Raw genomic sequence first — 20,665 nt, 5'->3', positions numbered from 1 at the left:
AAGGAGATACTGAAGAAGCGGAGGCAGGAGAGGAAGTGATGAAGGCCATGTTGGAGGAAGAATATCCTGACAATTGTAGGCCAATAGCCCTTCCTGAGCTTGGGAAGAGACACCTAAATTGTCTTCCCTTTCCACTGTCCACTCACTCGACCTGGCAGGCCCTGGAGCTTGGTGCAGGGATCCATGCTGAGTAGGACACAGCCTCTGCCTGAGAAGAGCCTTCAGCCTGGAGCAGGGACAGCTGGTAAACTCACAAGTACTGCACAATTGAATTAGGTCCAATGGTTGAGGATGGATAGATGCTATCGGGAACACCAGGCTGGGTCTTCAAAGTGGTAGATGGTTTCCAGATGGAGGGAAATAAGATGGAAGAGGAAAAGGCCTCCAGGCAGTGGACACATACACAGAGAAGTGGAACCAAAAGGGTTTGGTAGCCTCATATGCCTGAATACCCATTGGAAGGACTGATGCTGCAGCTGAAGTGCTAATACTTTAGTAACCTAATGCAAAGAGCTGACTCATTGGAAAAGACCCTGATGCTGGGAAAGATTGAGTGCAGAAGGAGAAGAGGGCAACAGAGGATGAGATGGTTGGATGACATCACTATCACATTGGACATGAGTTTGAGCAAAATCCAGGAGATAGTGAAGGACAGGGAAGCCCAGTGTGCTGCAGCCCATGGAGTCACAAAGAGTCAGACATGACTGAGCAACAAGAGCAACATGCCTGAATGTGGGAGGGAAGAGATTGACAAGACAAACAGAGACTAGATCTTGAAGAAACAAACATGCCGCCTTTAGAAGCCTGACCTTTCTTCTGAGGTCGCTAAGGTGTCAATGCAGGAAATTTAGGCAGGAAGGTAACATGGTCATATTTATGAAAGGTCGCACTGATGGAGGATGTTTGGGATGAAGCAGTGAAGAGGATGAAGGGAGGTTGTCAGGATCGGATTGGGGGGGGTCCTCATCCTATCCTGACCTATAGAAATATTCCTAGAGGTCAGATTGCATGGCATCCACAGAAAAACATATTCTTCACTGCACAGTGCTGGGCATATAGTGAGGGCTGGCTGGCTGGATGAGTGGATGAACAAATGAGTGGGTGGACTGTGATTCCACCATACTGCTAGTCTTACATGTTTTATAATTTCTCTTCCTTCAGCCATCTACCTCTGTAAGAGGACAATGCAGAATAAAGCAAGGCTGGAACTGGCAGATTATGAAGCAGTAAGTATGATTATTTTCCAGGTACGGTGTATGAGGAGAGTATAAACTACCTGCAGCTCTGACTCAGCTTGCATTTTTCCCTTTTTCTTCCCCCAACTCCTTCCGACAGTGGAAAGGAAGTCTCTTCTATTTCCCTTTTTTTGTTCTCAGCTCTTCTTACCATCACAATATAATCATATCTTTATATAAAGGACTCTCAAATCTCAGCAATAAAAAAACAACTCAGCCTAAAAATTGGCAAAGGACTAGAACAAACACTTCACCAAAGAGGGCTTAAGTATGACAAAGAAGCATATGGAAAGATGTTCAACAGCCATTAGAGAAGTACATACTAAATCCATGATGAGATACCACTACACATCAGAATGGCTAAAATTAAAAGTACTGATAGTTCAGGTGCTGGTAAGGATGTGGTGGGCAACTGGAATTCTCCTATATTGCTGGTGGGAATGCAAAAGGGTGTGGCCAGTCTGAAAAATGGTTTGGCAGTTTCTCATCAAGTTCAACGCACACGTACCACATGCAACCAAGTAATCCCACTTTAACATAACTACATACATACCCCCAGAGAAATCAGAACTTACAGCCACACAAAAACCTGTACACTAATGTCCATAGTAGCTTTATGTGTGATACCTCAAAGTTGAAAACAATCCAAATGCACTTTTACAGATGAATGGTTAAATGAACTACTCTATAGCCTTGGAACAGAATACTATTCTGCCCTGAAAAGGAATGAATTATTAATCCAACCACTTGGATGAGTATCAAAGACATTATGTTGAGTGAAAGAAGTCAGTCTCAAAAGATTGCAAACTGTGATATTCCAGTTATGTGAAAAAGCTGTCATGAGGGAAAACAGATCAGTGGCTGCCAGGATACATGCAGATATAAAGAGATGGCATGAGGGAATTTGGGGGGTGGGGGGCGATGATGGAACCATTCTGTATCCTGATTGTGGTGGTGGTTAACCACGCATATACATGTGTTAAAATTTATATTACTATACACCAAAAGAAGAAAAACAAATTTACTATATGATCTTTTTTTTTAGCTTAATATATGATAATTTTTAAAAATTGCATCTTCAAACCCAATTCACCAGTACTTGGCAGTAGATGCAAAATCTTAGGACCAAATCCAATCCAGAAGACAAGACGGATGTCAGATGGAGATATACACTCCCAACTTTCCTCCTTCTTTCACAAGGCGTGATTGCTTGCAGAAACTGGAGACCCCACCGCGCTCATATCCACCCCCATTTAATAGAGCCAAAACACAGCGAAGTTGAAGAGTCACAGATAATGTTTTAAGTATTTAAAATCTGGGATTGCAAGATCTTTCCCCCAAAACCACTGTTTGTACAGGTCACAGGAAACCTAGAATATTGGCTGGCTTTTCACAGGCCCTCCAGAGGAGGTGTTGTGGAGCCATGAAATGACTGAAGGGCTGACAGCCAGGAGATGGGGAACATCAGGGGCAGTGAAGACTCCTCACCCCTGGATACTCCAGCATGAACAGCACCTTCAGATTCACCTATCTCCCCATGTCCCTCCCACTCTCATGGCCTCAGTCTTCCAAAACAAGAGTGAGGCCCTGCTCACCAGACCTTGTCACTCGTGGGTACCAGCACCAAGTCCACCCACCCACTGAGCCACCACTCCCTTCTCTGCAGCCCAAGGGGAACGTGCCTGCCCTCAGAGAACATGGGTTCTATGGGTGCATGAGGGCACCTCCTGAACAGGATGGGCCCTCCACTCTTTGGTCCCACTGGCATCACAGGACCTGTGGACTGGCGGGGAGACAGTAGTGCAGGATGCAAAGCAGAAGTTCACCGGGAGCCTTGGGCCCTGGCTAAAGTTGGCTTATCCGTGGGAGCCATGAAACATAAGTGGGTTGGGACTTTATGATCTCCCCAAGCATCCCCAGCCTGGTAGTTCTATGGCTCTGAGCATCCTAGGCACCCAGTCCCACCCCCCTATCTGCCCTCATGTGCCAGCAACCACCCCTCTCCCAGAAGACCACTGCCTGGCTCTTTGGGCATCAAGCACCAAGTGCTTTAACTTGGACATGACTACATCCCTTCCCAAACATGACCTATAGGAACAACCAGAGTGCAGAAGCACGTGGCCCCTCCATCCTGTGTCTCCCCTCCCAGTAGTTCCTGTGTTTTTAAAAAAGCTCCTAAATAGAAACACGACAGCACCAACTCCTAACATACTTTACTCTGTTTTCTATTCTCTTGCCCTACAACATTCTGCTTTGGTATTGGTAAAGAATATGGCATTAAAATGTTCTTTCACGTTGAAGTTCTATCTAAAAGTGGTTAGAAACTAAATAAAAATTTGTTTTCACAATTCAGTAATTATATTATTTTTATGTATATTATATTATATAATTTCATTATTGTTTCCTGATGGCATAGTATCTTTGTAGAAACAAAAATTCAAACAACAAAGAAAGCAAAGAAAGAAGCCTGCAGTCCTTTTCTCTATGCATACAGTTTTGTTTCATAATAAACTTAGATCACACTGTAAACATTTATTGTGTAAGCTGCTTCTTTCTCCAGTCATATACTGTAAGGATGTTGAGACTTTTCCTATAGCAGCAATAATAATCTACAGTCTCATTTTTAATGGCTGTCTAGTATTCCATGGTATGACTGTTTCATGATTTAGGTAACTGCTTCCCAGTTGACTGACATTCAGGCTTTACCAGCTTTGCTTCCTGTGAACAGGGAAAAAAACAAAAGTGGAAACAAAAGTGAAAGTTGCTCAGTCGCATCCAACTCTTTATGACCCCATGGCTATACAGTCAGTCCATGGAATTCTCCAGGCCACAGAACTGGAGTGGGTAGCCTATCCCTTCTCCTGGGGATCTTCCCAACCCAGGGATCAAACCCAGGTCTTGAACCCAGGTCTCCTGCATTGCAGGCAGATTCTTTACCACCTGAGCCACAAGGGAAACCTAAGAATACTGGAGTGGGTAGCCTATCCCTTCTCCAGGGGATCTTCCTAACCCAGGGAATGAACCAGGGTCTCCTGCATTGCAGGCAGATTCTTTACCAACTGAGCTATCAGGGAGAATCAAATGGTTGGTTTTTTGAAATGTTTACACAGCAAGCCTTGGTAATAACTGAGTTTACATGCGTTGGTCTTCAACCAAAGCTCCTTTTATATTAATAATCCACTAATGAGGGTAATCAATTAGTTTTGGCATGAGCTCTATGAAAACACACAGCATAATGTGGGCTTTTGCCTTGCATTCCATCAGAATTAGGCGAGTCATTAAGGGACCTGTCAGACACCCCGCCCCACTGTCCTATTGTGCCACTAGGTTGCACAACAGACTTTGACAAAAGGCTTCTTCCCTCTCCCTCTAAAGGTGACCCAGAATGCCTTTTCTTTCCTATGGTTTTTGCGTTTTCCTTTCATGAACATCACAAACCTGGGCACTTCCTTCTTTCCCACTTTTGAATCTGGACTTTCAAAGTGACTAATGCAAGGCCCTCTGGGTTCTCCTTTTCTGCCACCTTCTAGCCCCCTGATTGCTAGAAGACAAATCTTGAGAATTCCATTCTTGGTCTTGCAGTCCAAAGACCCCTCTCATTCCTTCCCTAAACCCTGCGTGTTTGAACAATCACATCCAGTCTCCCTGTCTTCAGTGGCCTTTATAAATGCTGTGTGAGTCATGTTCCTGTAAAACACACAAGAAAAGAAGAATCGGGGAACCACACAGACTTCAGCCTTAATGGACGTGTAAATGAATATTAATAGTTCTCTGTACAACAGGGTCTGGTGCAATGTCAAACTGGGTTCATGTCCGGTGGATTTAAAGTAGGGCCCTGCTGTTTTGTTGCAAGTAACCAAAATAGATGGCTGCCTTGTAATAAGTATCGATGTGCAAACTCACGATGATTAATGCCTTCTTGTTGATTTTCATTTCTCTTTAGGAAAACTTAGCAAGACTCCAGAGGGCCTTTGCAAGGAAGTGGGAATTCATCTTTATGCAAGCAGAAGCACAAGTCAAGTAGGTGAACTTCACAGGGCCCCTTGCAAAGAGAAAAAGACTCTCTGGAATTTAGAGGTGGTATGAGAGCAGGGTTTCCTTCCATCCAGCCATGGTTGGTCACTGTCTCTCTCATGACAACAACTGGGCAGAAATCAAGGTCAGGATGGATAAGTTGCATTTCTATCACCCATGACACCCTGAAATAATCTCCAAAGTGTGTGTTCCAGCAGGGAATGGGGTCCCTCCTAAATGTATAACTCTGGTTCTAAGAAGCTGTACCCAATTTCCAAGGAGATTTGCAAATCTTCTGTGCTCGGAAGCTGAAAAACACTAGACCCACTTTACTTGTTGGTCTGGAAATTTCATCTTTCTAGGAAAACATACTGGAGTTTTAGGAAAGCCAACAAGTGGCCCCTCCTCCATCCCTCCTAAGGGGAAGGGTTCAGAATCAATCAAAAACAAGGCACAGAAGTCAGACATTTGGAGTCCAAGATGTCAGATTGCTACTGATAAAACTAGTGATGGGACATGATTTTGGATCTATGACCACAAATCATTGCCCTAGAATTACAGTGTCCCATCCAGGGCAGAACTGGGTATCTGTAGTACCACCCCCCGATCTGAGGGCAGAGTCAAGCCTGTAAGTTTACTGCCTGCAGAGAACAGGTGTCCTGAGAACAGACTGACCCAGACTGGGCCCAGGTGGACCAACCTCAGCTTTCTCTATTTCTTTTTTCAAATGTGCCAATAAGTTAAATCAAGAACAGATGAGAGGAGGAGAAAATCAGAGTGTTTTTTCCATATTCTTCCCTCCCAGGGAGTGTAGTGGAAATGCCTTTCTCTGTAAGGAAGCAGAAGTGGGCAGTGAATGTCCCCCAGCCCAGAAACATGGTCATCAACCAGATCCTTTTGATTCTGGGAAACGGGCTTGCTCAGGTGGGGTTCTCTCTTGTCCTTTTCGGCAGCGGGCTCTGATTTAGCTGCAAGTGATGATGGAAGAAATGGGACAGAGGAGGGGGTGGGGAAAGGATGCTGACTGGGAGGAGGTGAGTATCTTTTCTCTGGGCACCACTTGCACCTGAGCAGCCCCTGTGGGTCTTCAAAGGGCCCCTCCCCACGCTCTGGGCAGTGTTGCAGCCCACCCTCCAGGGCTGTGCTCAGGCTGATGAGCAGTCTGGTTGCAGCCAGAAACAACGTGAGGCCCTTGGGTCCCGTGAACTGTACCCCTCTCCCCCTCCCCCTGCAACCTCTGCCCCCTACCCATGATTCCATGTGCCTGCCTCCCGACCTCAGTGCTCCCCACAGCCCCTGAGGAAGGAGAAGGCAGGCGGGTGGGTGAGGGGTGAGAAGGAGGAAGAATTGGGCCAGTGCACTCAGGAACCACTGGGAAGAGAAGGTCTGATTTACACTTTCAGGACCACACAGCATCATCGCACGTTATGAAAGGAGGGGGAAATACCCCTTTGTGTATATATGGTATTTCTCGATTCCCTATTTTGATTAACTCTGTGATTACATTATAATTCTGGGCCATTTAAGTACACAGCAATTATCACAAAAATCACAGGGTTATTATGACTTTCTTTTAGTCTAGTAAACTAAAGTACTCCCAAGAGAGCCAAGAACCAGGAGTTACACAGCAATTAATTGAAGTTACTTTCTACTTAGATAACATGGAGTAATGCAGGCTGCTTTTTAAGGCTCTTACCTATGCTCCTGATCACAACATGAAAAATCTGTCTTGCAATTTGTGCCTCCCCCAGCTGAGGCCAGTGATATTTGCCTTCTGGATCTTGTCATACACCAGGGCTATTACTTTGTTTTTAGAGAACCAGATGGTTTAAGTGACTTTTAAAACACATGAAAAGTGAAAAGTGTGTTCGTCACTCAGTCATGTCTGACTCTTTGCGACCCTATGGACTGTAGCCCGCGCCAGGCTCCTCTGTCCACAGAATTTTCCAGGCAAGAGTACTGGGGTGGGTTGTCATTTCCTTCTCCAGGGGATCTTCCCGACCCAGGGATTAAACCCGGGTCTCCTGCATTGCAGGCAGATTCTTTACTATCTGAGCCACCAGAGAAGTCCTATTTTAAAACACATAACTGCAGCATTTTGAAGACATTTCTACTGATTCCGAAGCTAAAGCAAACTTTCGGATTTGAGGATGAAAGATTACAAGCCTATGGTTATATTCCCTCTCATAACTTGAATATGCAGTGTCCTTTGATCAGGTGGGGGAGGGGGGAGGATGACAACAACTAATGCAGTTCTTAATAATCCAAATCTTAATAATTCAAAAGGACAGCTGCATTCCTGAACACTGGATAGGCTCACCCTATTCATTATACGTAATCAGGAATTTGCACTCTAGCTGAAAACACGCTCTCTTACCATGTGTGGGCTTCTTGAGGGTTCCTTGAGGGAACTATGCACCCATATCATACAGCTCTGCAGAGAGCAGGAGCCACACAGGTGCCAAGAGCCCTATGTACACTAAGCTCCTAAAAGTAGGACCTAGAGCTGGCACGTGGATCAGGAAGGAAAAACAGAATAAAAAGCCTCTGATTTCCCTTTTTTCACTCTTCCAGGATTGATCGGAAAAAGGATAAAACAGAAAGGAAAATTTTGGATAGTCAAGAACGAGCCTTTTGGGATGTCCACAGGCCAGTGGTGAGAAAGCTCTGCTTGGTTCTCTATTTTTCAATTTTCTCTCTTCCTTCACTTAAAAGAAAAGACTGTCTTTAGCCACGAGGCGTCTCACTCTTAAGAAAATTGCTAAGCTTTGTGAAATTGCTTTTGCCATTCACTCGGATCATCTCAGTAGATCTTCTGGTATGTATATCAGTTCCACCTTTTAAAAATGATTCATTCACAAAATATGGAATTGGAAATGGTGGAGCTGTGGGAATTCCACCCAGGGAACTTTGGGCCCCAAAGTTTACAGTCCTAAAATAAGCAGTTTCCATTTCTAATGTTATTCAATTCCAACTTCTAGAGTATTCTCTTTCAAATGCAACTGATTGATGTTACTCACAGTCACTGGTCATTGAAAGCACTGAATTAATGGATTCTGAGTCATTATCCTGGGAGAAATACAGGGTTAGTTGCTTGCAAGCCTCCAGTCACATTTTCATCAACCAGTCAATACAGAACCTTGTTTAAAGTGTGTTTCAGCTTAAAGCCACCTTATTTAATGTATATTGTTGATCACTGACTTTGAACTCACAGCGCACGCCTGGATGGCACATATCTTACACACCTCTTTTCTCCATAAAGCAAACCCCAGCCTTCGTGCCCTTAGGAACACGAGACAGCACATCAGCACTGGGCTTCGGGGCCATGTTAAACAGCCAAATCACCAACGAAAAACACAAAAATGTGTAAAACACAGTGCTAAGTAGACCATGAAAAGGACGCTTGTTTACGGCAGGAGGGGAAACAAGAAGGCACCTCCCAGGGAACATGCAGGTCAGGCAGCTCAACATTTTTGCTGCTCTGCGCACATGCACCAGTGACCATGAAGTCACCACGAGCATCAGTGTGGGAATTCTAAGTAGATTTCAGCAAGTAGGCAGATTCACAAATATAAAATCCATGAATAATGAGATCTGATGCATTTCCAACTTCATGTTATTAAAACAAATTTTGCATTTTCCTCATGAAATGAAACTAAGATGAATAAATTATGTCAGCCTTCCTCAAGTCTGATTAGAAGCAAAACCATAGCCTTCCAGGCTCCTCTGCCATGGAATTTTCCAGGCAAGAATACTGGGATGGGTTGTCATTTCTACTCCAGGGGATCTTCCCAATCCAGGGATCAAACCGGCGTCTCTTGCGTTTCCTGAATTGGCAGGCGGATTCCTTACCACTAGTGCCACCTGGGAAGCCCTTAGGTGGCTAGGTGTGTGAAATAACAAAGGCTCTAATTGAAGCCATCCACTGCTTTGAATAATGAGTTTACTCTTATAAACTGTACACTGTACCATCTACATATCATCCTTAGATAATATGAGCTATGTCATTTTATTTCATATGAGAACTCTGTGGAGGAACACATATTACAGATGGAAACACCTTTGTAAAAACAAATTGTCAATGGCAAAATGGAGGTAATCATGTATTATGTGTAACAGGAAAGACAAAGACTGGTTCTGAGGGTGTCACTTGAGCCAACTTGGAAGGTATGATTGTCACTTAGTAATTTATATGGTTTTTTTTCTCAGCCAGGCTGTGTGAACACAACAGAAATGGATATCAGAAAATGTCGACGTTTGAAGAACCCACAAAAGGTTAAAAAGGTTCGCTAGTTTAGCTGAATCAAAATTCTTGATGGGAATTGCCCTTCCATTTTGAATACTGTTCAAATAACAATTTGCTATTTGTAATTCTCCCTGTTTCATCCTTGGAAACCATTTCGTTCATTCTACAAGTGTTTATGGAGTGGCAGGTGTGGGCTTGGCTGCAGAAATACAGTGGCAAGTCCTACAAGTGAAAGTGAAAGTCGCTTAGTCATGTCTGACTCTTTGGGACCCCATGGACTATACAGTCCATGGAATTCTCCAGGCCAGAATACTGGAATGGGTAACCTGTCCCTTCTCCAGGGGATCTTCCCAACCCAGGGATCAAACCCAGGTCTCCTGCATTGCAGGTGGATCTTTACCAGCTGAGCCACAAGGGAAGCCCAAGAATACTGGAGTGGGTAGCCTGTCCCTTCCCCAGCAGATCTTCCTGAGCCAGAAATTGAACTGGGGTCTCTTGCATTGCAGGTGGATTCTTTACCAACTGAGCTATCAGGGAAGTCCCTAGCCCACAGCCTGGTAGGCATGAAGCAAGCCAGCACGTGATGGTGGGAAGTTCAGGATGGTTCAGGAACACCAGGAGGGGGCACCAGACCAGGGGCTTCCCAAGGATTTCCATAGCAGTCTCAGGGGTACAGAGGTCCAAAGTAGCTCTTGACTCTGGGGAGGCAGTGGAGAGGAAAGGACACATAAGGAACCATAAGTAATGAGATCCCACAGGGCCTGGCTTGATACTTTGACACAAGTGAAAGTCTTAGTATAGTTAGATCTCCCCCAAGTCAAACCACCAACTCATCCAGCCATGAATGATCCTGTGGCCATTTGTGTTTCACTGTACTGGAAAGGGCAGTGATTCTCTCTCATCTATATATGTGTCATGACATATGTATCAACTCCTTCATTTTACTTATATATTTTGTTCTCATTGAGTTATTGGTACCCACTGTATTATTCTTTTTTAAAATCGTACATAAAAGAATCTTTGTTATTATCATTGCAGTCAGGAAAGTATGCGAGTGTGTTGCTGTCATTTCACAATACCAGGGTAATGGAAGGCCAGAGTAAACAGATGACAGATTCAACATCTTCATATTTTTTACGTTAGTCTTGAAATGTCCTCATTTCATCTTTAAGGACCCCCTAATTCAAATATTCCAGAATTTCATGGAGCCCATGTGCACGTTATCTGAGCCTTCCGTGATATTATAGATTTCAACTATAAACTGTACGCTTCAGGGTTATATTTCTTTCCCAGAACAAAGAGTGTCTTTAATGTGTTTCTAGCAAAAGGAACAGATTAAAAGTAGCCATACCTGTGGTTATGTGGGAAAACTGAGTCCAGAAAACTGGTCAGAAGAAAAGGAACAAATCTGAAACCCTCCCATCTCAAGTTTGTACCAGAGAGGCATAACCAATAGAAAGTCTAGAGGGGGTCTCTTTGTGCATAATGTTTAGCTGTTCTTGAACCTTCTTGTGTCTCAGAATCACCTGGAGCATTTGATAAAAGTGCAGGCTCCCCAATTCCACCCACAAAGATTCTGGTTCAGTGAGTCTGGGGTAGAGTTTGGCAATGTGTATCTTTACCAAGTACCCAAGATAATTTTTTGCAGATAGTCTATGGACCATATTTGAAGAAGCACTTTTATGCAAGGAGACCATCAATGAAAGGAAGGATTTTCTAGCAGTGATAACCCAAAGATGGGACCAGTTGTCTCAAGAGCCAGAGTTCCCATCATTGGAGAAATTCAAGCACAGGCCGATGACTTATTGTCAGGATGTCATAGAGGAGCGCAGAAGCATCAGATGAGTGCTCAAAGTAGCTGACCCTTTGGGCCTCCTTCAGCTCTTGAGGTTGCTTGATTCAATGGTCTCGTTTCTTCTCTAGTCTGTATATGGTGTGACTGAAGAGTCCCAGTCGCAAAGCCCAGTGCACATCCCCAGTCAGCCAATCAGGAAAACTACAAAAGAAGACATCCGGAAACAAGTGAGTGAATTGGTTGCTGCACTCTCAAAGGGAAACATGGCCAGTTTGAAAACCTTTTGAATGTTCACAGGGAGCTTTAAGTTCCTGGAAAGCACAGTAGAAGCAGCTGTGGGTGACTTGAATCTTTGAGCACCATGTGTGAATAATTCATGGAGGCTCAAGAGTCAGTAGAAAAGGACATAATGAGTTACCATAACACCATGGGCTGACTGCTGTGGTAGGGTTTTCTACAAGATGCTGTAGGAGCTGGGGGGTGGGGGGCAGGGTGGGGTGGGTAGGGAGCACTCATGTCACAGGGTCCTTAAAATTGTAAGGCACTTTCAGAGTAAACCAGCTCAGGACCACCAGCTTCACTGCTCTGATTCATAAGGAAAGCTGACAAATAGAGCAAGCCCTACTCCCAATGCCATTGCACCATTATTTGGTTCCATGTTATCAGCCTCCATGATGAGGAGTTAACCGGTCAACCCAAGTCAACAGACAGTAGCTGACTAATTACATTACTCCTTTCCAGGCGTTCACTGGTGACTTGAGGGGCTACTTTTTACATTATGCTTTACTGGCTTCTAGGGGGCTCCCAAAGGCATAAACTGTGAGGTGCCTGACCTTGACAAGTTTATCATTGTGTGGGGGAAAGGAAATAGATTATGGAAAATAGCTACTCAATGATTCCAGGTAGGTACACCAAGCACACAGGTGTGATGTAGGTGTGAAAGTTGGGTAGGAGATCACTGGAGAATAGTCAAACCAAATAGTTAGGGTGCTGGGTTACCTCCATGCTGCTTCTAAGCTTTGTAGAATATAGACTGTCTTTAAGTTAGCAATCACTTCTGGGAATCAAGCCTTAAGCCATAACCCAGTACAGGAGAATATGTGATGTAGGCTAAACAGTAAAATGTATTTCTTGAGTGTGGTAAGAATTTCCTAAAGAGGAAAGTAGTTGCTGGAGTGAAACTTAGAGGGCTGGAGAAGTCTGTCCAGAGGATGTGTTTGGCTGTTGGTAGAAATACAGGATTTGGGTTCCTGGGGTGAAAGGGTGAAAATATTCCAGTTTAGTCTTAACGTTTCTGTTCTGTCTTTCCCCAGATAACATTTTTGAATGCACAGATTGACAGACATTGTTTAAAAATGTCCAAAGTGGCTGAAAGGTATGTTTCCCCTTACTGTTATTATTTTTTTCTAATTCAATAAAGGAGAAATGTGCCAGGGTTATGGCTGACGAGTGTGTATCAGGAGGCAGACCACAGTCATTTCTTACACTGATGGGTGGAAACACCACAGGCCTGTTTGAGTACAGCTAAGATAGCAGACCTCCCTTGAGTGATGCTAAAAAATGTTCTGTTGCTAAAGCTTTTCAGGAGGGTGGCTGAGAGACCTTGTCAATCAAGGAAGACCGACCTTAAAAGCGACATAATGCACATTTACCTTCAGCCTCTTGATTAATTCAAATGGAATTGCTCCCTTTTCAGCTGTAAAATGCCCAGATTCACTTTATAGGGGGAAAGAATTATGTGTGCCCTTTGAGGTCCTGGCTGCGCAAACAGGGGGGACTGGACCATCAGGAGGCGTTCCGCCTCCACACACCATCAACCACCCAACTGCATCGAATCAGCTGTAAAGAAAATATTTGGCACCTGCAGCCTGGCTTCCGCAGGAGCCTTAGTGCTACAGTCTGCACCAGCAGTTGGTTCCACTCTGTTAACTCGTGGGAGACTTGATTTTGTCAATGAAACAGTCTGTTTTTGAACTTTTTTAAAGAGGGGAGACCACCTGGAGAGTCTATACGGAATAAATCTGAGCAGGTAACCCCCAACCAGAGGTTTATTCATCCATATGCTACTGTTAAAGTGGCGACCAATATCTGAAGGCTCAGGGGCTTGAGCTGGGTCTTAGTATTTATTGGTCATCACAGTAAAGTGGGTCCTTTAAGCCCACCTGACACGGAGGGCTGGCTGTGTGTTCAACCTGTAAGCCTTTTCTCTGCTGGCCCCTGGGTTCATCCACATCTCCTTTCTAGATAAATAACAGCAAAAAAATCAAGCCAAAGAAAACTCCACACACAAATGCCAAACTGGGATTCACACTTTGCCCTTAAGTGGCCAAGGACATCCTTGGATGTGGGCTCATCTCTTTGATGGCATCTCGAATCTATCCCGGGACTTCTCAGTAGGGTCACAATTGACATTCTGGGCCAAATACTTGTTGGTGGCAGGAGGCTGTCCTGTACATGACGTTCTGCAGCATCCTTGACCTCTACCCACATTTGTGTGTGCTCAGTGACTCAGTCATTTCCTGCTCTTTGCAACCCCATGGACTGTCACCCGCCAGGCTTCTCTGTCCATGGGATTTCCCAGGCAAGAATACTGGAGTGGGTTGCCACTTCCTTCTCCAGGGGATCTTCCGGAGCCAGGGATCGAACCCACGTCTCCTGCACTGGCAGGCAGATTCTTTACCTCTGCACCACCTAGGAAGCCCTTGACCTCTACCCACTAGATGCCAAAACCCCACGTCATAGTTTATGACAACAAAAATGTTTTCACACGCCATCAAATGTCCCAGGAGGGGGAAAAATCGACCCCACTGAGAATTCCTGATATTCCTATTTTCCCCTAATGCACATGCTTGAGAAGGTTGCCATGGCTGGAGCTTACCTCACATTAGACAAGTGTTCTAGGGGTCACAGTTTTAGCCTGGCAGGCTGGGGAGCCTCCTCACCCCACTATCATAATGTGGGGCTTTTGGAGTACCAGGCTCTGAGGTTGCTTTGCAAACCTCACTGTGGTTGTCTTCGTCCCAGCAGAGTGCTTGTGAGTGAAACAGCTGGGAGGACCTGGACTCCCCTGGTGTCGTAGCCTATGAGGAGCTGCAAGCTTCTTTGTCTGTGAATGGAGGACAGTAGTGTCTGTCCTGGCTGTCCTAGGACCAGAGCTAGCCGTGGAAGGACACTCTAAAGTTTGCAGACCTAGGAGAGCATGTATGTGGGTGTGTCTTTCCATTGGTCTGCTTGCTAGGGTCAGTGGTTTTGTGCCTGATCATCCAGGTCGGGGATGGGGTTAAGACTGGAGAGTCTTAAGCCATCGTGCTAGCAATTAGACTCAGTGATTCAGAGTAGATCAGGGAAACTGCATTTTGAATACCCCATGGTGGACTGACCAGGTCTCTGAGGATTTGAGGAAGCTACTACCCACCACGCACAGCGACCTGAGAGCTCACATCAAAAGGGACACCCAGCCTGGTCTCATCTTTGGGGTGGAGGGAAAGATCCCAACCCCGTCAGCACAAGGGTGGCCAGCTGGGTGGGTGTGCATGGCAGGAAAGGAGACAGCCCTGGCGGGGGCGGGGAGCCTGAGCGGTGTATTGTTTGTTTACAGGCCTCACCTGGTACCATCTAATTATGCTTGAGAGCCTGCTCACACCCGAAGAGATTATTCATTCCGACCCTGCCCTCCTCACTCCCCAGCCTGAAGCTTTCACGAGTCTCCGCCCCGCAGAGACTGCATTTTATTCCCAGCAGCAGTAACTGGCAACTTTTCAATGTGACACAAGGGTTTTTCATTAGAGCCACAGGAAACCCCCAGATAGAGAGGAGGAGGGAGAGGAGACGGGTGTTAGCAGGAGATAAAGCAGCCTGGAGCCTTGGTCTGTCAGTGGCTCAGTGGGGGGTGAGAATAGGGAGGTGGCGCTGGCAACTGGCCTTGGGTGCCACTGCTCTGCTCACCAGAGGCAGCGGCTGAGCTATCACAGGTGGGCAGACCTGGCTTCCCTGGACCCACTCCAGGCGATCGTGGTCATTAGCCAGAAGCCATAGGGCAAAGGACCGCAGCCCGCCGAGAGCAGGCACGTGTGGTTTTCCCCTTAGTTCTCTGAGAACTGAAACTGGGGAGAGGGCAGGAGGGCTGGTGATCATAAAAGTCCAGTTCTGAAAAAGGCAGAAGTCAAGATTGAGTCAAAGGATGCAGCCGACGCAGCTGGGAAGAGAAAAAGGAACCTTTGCAAAGTAAAGGAGCAGAACCACACAGTGCAGGGGATGGACGTGGAGCCAGCCATCTAGGTTTGGATTCCGCCTCTGCCATTTTCCAACTGTGTGATCTTGGGCAGGTTGCTTCACCTCTCTGTGCCTCGGTTCACCTCTTGAAAGGGGAGACAGCAGTCGTGCGTAGCTAACGGGGTTCATGAGTTAATCCTCTGTGAGAGCTTGATCTAGTCCTTGGCACTTACAACACTTGCAGCGAATGTGAACAATTATTATTTTCCAGTGTGATGCTTTGGAAAGGAGCAGAATTCAAGTACATAAAATGGCATGAACCTGCTGTGTGGTGTCCAGAGGGACAGAGGACAGGCCAAGGAAAGAGGCTGGCCCTGAAGATGGCAGTTCTTCCCACCTCTTTCATTTCCACTCTCCAGGACATTGAGTCCTGCAGGCTGCCAAAGGCTGGCCCTGCAGCCTCCAGTCTGTGGGTCTCCCTGGGCTGCCTCCTCTGATACCATGAACCTGGAACCTTTGAGGAAGGAGGTTGGCTCTTCTGTGCAGATTTTCCTGGGTCATCTTGATTTCACCTCTTCTGTCTCATCGTCCCCGTGAGTGGTCAAATGTCCTAAAATGCCTACATCATGGCCACCAAACTGCATTTCCTGGAAGCGGTACCAAAGCCCATCTGAAATGTCACCCAGTTTTGGCTTTAGAAAGTATGGTCTCTGCACACACAAATGAATTTTCTAGACAAATAATGCTTAACACCTTGAGCTTTTCATTTTAACTATTTTGAATGAGAATATTGCTTAAAAATGCCCTTGCCTTCTTAAAGAAAGAATACTGCCTTTCAGTTAAGTTTTCTGGATAACTCAGGGTCAGTGTTCATATATTGTGCTTTAAAATTCTGTCAGTGATCAGGTCTTACCAAAACGTTTCCCTTTCCCCTAGTAAAGCAAAAGTGCTGTTCGTTCAGTCATGTCCGACTCTGTGACCCCATGAACTGTAGCCCGCCATGCTCATCTGTCCATGGAATTCTCCAGGCAAGAATACTGGAGTGGATTGCCATTCCCTTCTCCAGGGGATCTTCCTGACCTGGGGATCCAATGTGGGTCTCCTGCATTGCAGGCAGATTCTTTACTGTCTGAGCCATCAGGGCCTCAGACCAGTATGTTCTTTGAGTCTCTGTTTTTGCTTTTTAGTTGCTGCCTTGTTTTCTTATTTCTGTCAGCATGGCTTGTCTCCAGTAGCCCTTCTTCCTCTCTAAACTATTCCCATTTCCAATATGTAGCAGGCCAGGTGTATCAGTTAGCTATTGCTGAGTAACAAACCACCTGAAAGCATAGTGTCTTCAAACAAGTGGCATTTACTATTGCTCTCATGACTACCTGCCAGTCTGTGTGCTCACGTGTCTGTGTACATATGTCTATGTCTGCTGGACCACCCTCATGTCTGTGTGCCTCTGTGGATTCGGCTGGCTGCTCTACTGATCTTGCCTGGGATCTCTCATGTGTTTGGTTCAGCTGGTTTAGGATGACCTTGGCTGGGACCATTGGGCAGAGCTTTGCATGGTCTCCCATCCTGCAGCAGGCCGGTTTGACCTTGTTCGCCTGGGGACAGAAGGATTGCAAGCAAGAGAGCAGAAACGTGCAGAGCTCCTTGAGGCTTGAAACTGGCATTCTGACGCTTCTGCTGCATTTTATTAACAAAAGCAAGTCACAGGCCCAGATCAGATTCAAGGACTGGGGAAATAGACTCCATTTTTAAAACGGATCTACTACACCAGAAAATCAAATAATCAAGTTCTTTAGTCTCCATCCAAAAGCAAGAGGAAAAGAGTCTTCATGAGGTGTGCTCTTCTTAATAACAGGCATTGAGCCTTGGGGCATATGTTATTTCATTGTAGACTTTGCTCCGAGGCCCTTTTGGTCATTTATTTATGTTTCCTCAATAGGTGAAATTGCCAAATAGATGAGGTCTTGCTCTTCTTTGCAAGAGTGCTCAAGGGGATCCACTTTTTATTCAGCCCAGCTTTGCACTAGGCAAACCAACTTTGAGAATGCAAAAACCTATACATTTTAGTTTCAAATTGTCTGGAAAGTCTCTATATTTTGCTGTTTATCCACCTTTAGTGGCACTGAGCTCTGGCCAGTCACTGCCCGGATCATGCAAAGCTGTCCCACGTGGAGAAATAGTGTTGTGTGATTTTTTATCTGCTCCTGCACTTAGCTTATCCTTACTTGATCCTTGGGAGCCATGTGTGCATCACAGCCAACTGCTGAATTGATTTTTTACCATCACCTTGCCTGCCCATGTCCGAGATCACTGCTGCCCCCTGAAATTATAGCAGGTTCCTCCTCTGCTTCCTGACCCCTCTGTGATCATGAAGTATAATTCATGAAATGAGATAATGAGCAAGGGACTGCAGACCCTAAGGGTCTATTAAAAACCTGCTAGGGTGATAGAAGTCTGTGAACTTACTGTCTAATGACAGTTTCAGGGAGGAAAAAAAGGGGACCAAAGAGGTTATTACAACAGTGCTTTTATGCGATTCCAGATGCCGCAGAGTCCTTGCTTCTCATTCCCAGCTCATGTTAGGTGATAGGAAAGAAAACACCAGAGGTAACACTGTAGACAGGGTGCCTGTATCCAGACCAAGACCTAGAAAGGCTGTGATAGCTGGCCTGGCGTATGCTCTTCTGTCTAAGGGGCCACATTCACCTCCATGGCCCTTCCCTCAACCTGAGTTTCTCTGTTGCATATCTTTTCTCTGGGTGGCCCATAACTAAGGAATTCTTTCCTTATATTGTCTTTACTCCCCATTTTCTCCACTGTGAAGAAAGAGAGATGAATGAATTAATAAGAAGCAACCTTTTTTCTTCTGTGTCTGCTGTGCTGCTCTGCTTTTAATTCCCTTCCCGTTCAGATCCTCTTCCTGCCCGGTCTCCCTTTGTGCACCATCATGTACCAAAGGGGATGTACATGTACATAGGTACATGTACATGCACATAGAAAGTACATGTACCAAAGGGGATGCAAACTCACTCTTCTGTTCACCCTTCTCACATTCTGTCTCCGGGTTTCCTTCCCAGGAGAGGCCCTGATCTCCTAGGGAATGCAGCAGCACATTTGTGTTGTATGTCTAAAGTCAGAATGATGGTCACTCTCCCAGAATGCTTTGTATTCCATGCCCTTGCTCCCCTTGAGTAATCACTTCCCACAGCTGCAAGCCAGCCCTCACTGTGCATTTTCCTTGGAGCCTGACAGCATCTCTCCTTCTTCCCCCTCATATACTATGTACCGATGCCATGTATATACTTCATTCTTGGGATGCTGTGTAGGGAAAAAATACAGTCTTCCTTTCCCTGTGTTTTTCCTTTACTCTCACGCCGCCATGGGCTTCCCTGGTGGCTCAGACGTTAAAGAGTCCGCTTGCAGTGCAGGAGACCTGAGTTCATTCCCTGGGTTGGGAAGATCTGGAGGAGAGAAAGGGTACCCACTCCAGTATTCTGGCCTGGAGGATTCCATGGACTGTAGAGTCCAAGGGGTTGTGAAGAGTCGGACACAACTGAGCAACTTTCACTCACCCCGCTTCAGATGCCAGTCATAACGAGTCCTTAGGTTCCCCACAACTTCTGTCTGAGTTGGCTATAAACAGAAGTTCCTATGACCCCTTCCTTGGGTTTGGTTAATTTGTGCAGTGTCTCACAGAACTCTGGGAGACACTTTCACTTACAGTTTATTAAAGGATACAGATGAACAGCCAGACAAAGAGGTACATAGGGCCAGGTCGGGGAGGGTCCCGAGCCCAGGAGCTCCTGTCCCTGTGGGGTCGGAGTACGTCACCCTCTCTGTCTGGATGTGTTCACCTCAGGAAGCATGAAATTGGCCCATGTGGCAAAGGGATGCCTGCCCTGGGAGCTAGCACAGCACCAGCTTACCTCTTGATCCCGCTATCACAGTGCTCAGTTAGAGCTCCCGTGCCTGTCCATTCTCACCTGAGACGCTGGACAGCTTGTATGGATGAAGCCTCGCCCGCACCAAATGTACCACCAGCAAGAGATTTACAGGACCCTGGGCATGAACTGCCCGTCTTGGTTGCAAGCATCTATCTTATAGCTGTGGGGTAACTGGAGGACTCTTGAAATGCTTTCCTATTTTCTTATTAAAAGGTCCTGAGGGCTCATCAAGTCCATTAGGTAATATATGGCGAACTTGCCTTATAGCACACCAGACTCCTCTCTCCACGGAATTCGCCAGGCGAGAATACTGGAGTGGGTATTCCCTTCTGGAGGGAGGATTGCCATTCCCTTCTCCAGGGGATCTTCCTGACCCAGGGATCAAACCTGGGTCTCCCTCATCACAGGCAGATTCTTGACCTTCTGTGCTACCAGGACAAAGATCAGTTCAATGGCTCACCGAAGAACCAGAAACCAAAGCTTCTCAATTTGGTCCACTGCTCCTCCCACCCCCGTGGGGTTACAGTCCGTGCATGAGACAATGTGTTTAAAACTAAAAGTATCACAGGCTCCTTCATCTTCATTTGATGAATAAAACATCCTGAGCCTCTCAGAAAATTGAAGAACGGGATGTGGTGCTTCTGAAACTTGCATATCATTCACCTGGTGATCTTATTACCAATGCAGATTCTGACTCAGTAGGTCTGGGTGGGACCTGAGCTTCTGCATTTCTTACAAGCTCCCAGTGATACCTGTCCCGCGCTTCATGGACCACGTTTCTGAGAAGCAATGAGATGGAGCTGCCAACAAATTTCTTCACATTCTCAGAAGCAAGCTACTTGGCCACGCCTGCTCTTTGCAATTCAGTAGCAGGAATTGTGACTCTGAATCTGCCATTACAGGGGAAGCTGGTGACACTCAAGATGGCAATGCTTACGGGAAAGTTTTATTCTGGATCGATAACCATAAAAAGATTTATACCTGCTGGTCCAATGATTCCACTTATGGATATTAATTCTAAATAAATAACCTAAAAGACAGAAAAACTTACGTGAACAATGCTGTTTTACTGTAGCCAGAACTATGTATACTAAAAGAAAGAAAAAGTCAATGTCTAATATAAAGGAAATGATTACATAAATTATAATAAATTCATTTAAGATAACTAATAATATTGTGGACAAATATTTGTCTTCTCTCTCTCCCCAAAAGTAACATG

The 20,665-nt window shown here is 45.6% G+C and overlaps 1 protein-coding gene and 1 long non-coding RNA gene across 16 annotated transcripts in view; one reads left to right on the top strand and one right to left on the bottom strand.

The window, feature by feature from the left end:
* Positions 1–20,665, top strand: part of RGS6 (regulator of G protein signaling 6) — a 639,493-nt gene that overhangs the window by 535,844 nt on the left and 82,984 nt on the right. For all 15 annotated transcript variants that reach the window (XM_044924782.2, XM_044924778.2, XM_044924776.2 and 12 more), the window contains 6 exons: positions 1,162–1,226; positions 5,179–5,255; positions 7,824–7,905; positions 9,459–9,533; positions 11,419–11,517; positions 12,604–12,665. In XM_044924782.2, the coding sequence (XP_044780717.2) occupies positions 1,162–1,226; positions 5,179–5,255; positions 7,824–7,905; positions 9,459–9,533; positions 11,419–11,517; positions 12,604–12,665 (460 nt within the window). The remainder of the gene's footprint in view (positions 1–1,161; positions 1,227–5,178; positions 5,256–7,823; positions 7,906–9,458; positions 9,534–11,418; positions 11,518–12,603; positions 12,666–20,665) is intronic.
* LOC123327977 lies at positions 11,157–14,307 on the bottom strand. Its single transcript, XR_006542640.1, has 2 exons — positions 14,169–14,307; positions 11,157–11,491 (listed from the first exon to the last, which is right to left on the bottom strand). It is a non-coding gene; the product is annotated as an uncharacterized LOC123327977 (long non-coding RNA).

Source organism: Bubalus bubalis, chromosome 11 (assembly GCF_019923935.1).
Source record: "Bubalus bubalis isolate 160015118507 breed Murrah chromosome 11, NDDB_SH_1, whole genome shotgun sequence".
Taxonomy (NCBI): domain Eukaryota; kingdom Metazoa; phylum Chordata; class Mammalia; order Artiodactyla; family Bovidae; genus Bubalus; species Bubalus bubalis.
Note: the sequence above shows the minus strand (reverse complement) of the source record. Positions and strands in the feature narration are given on the sequence as shown.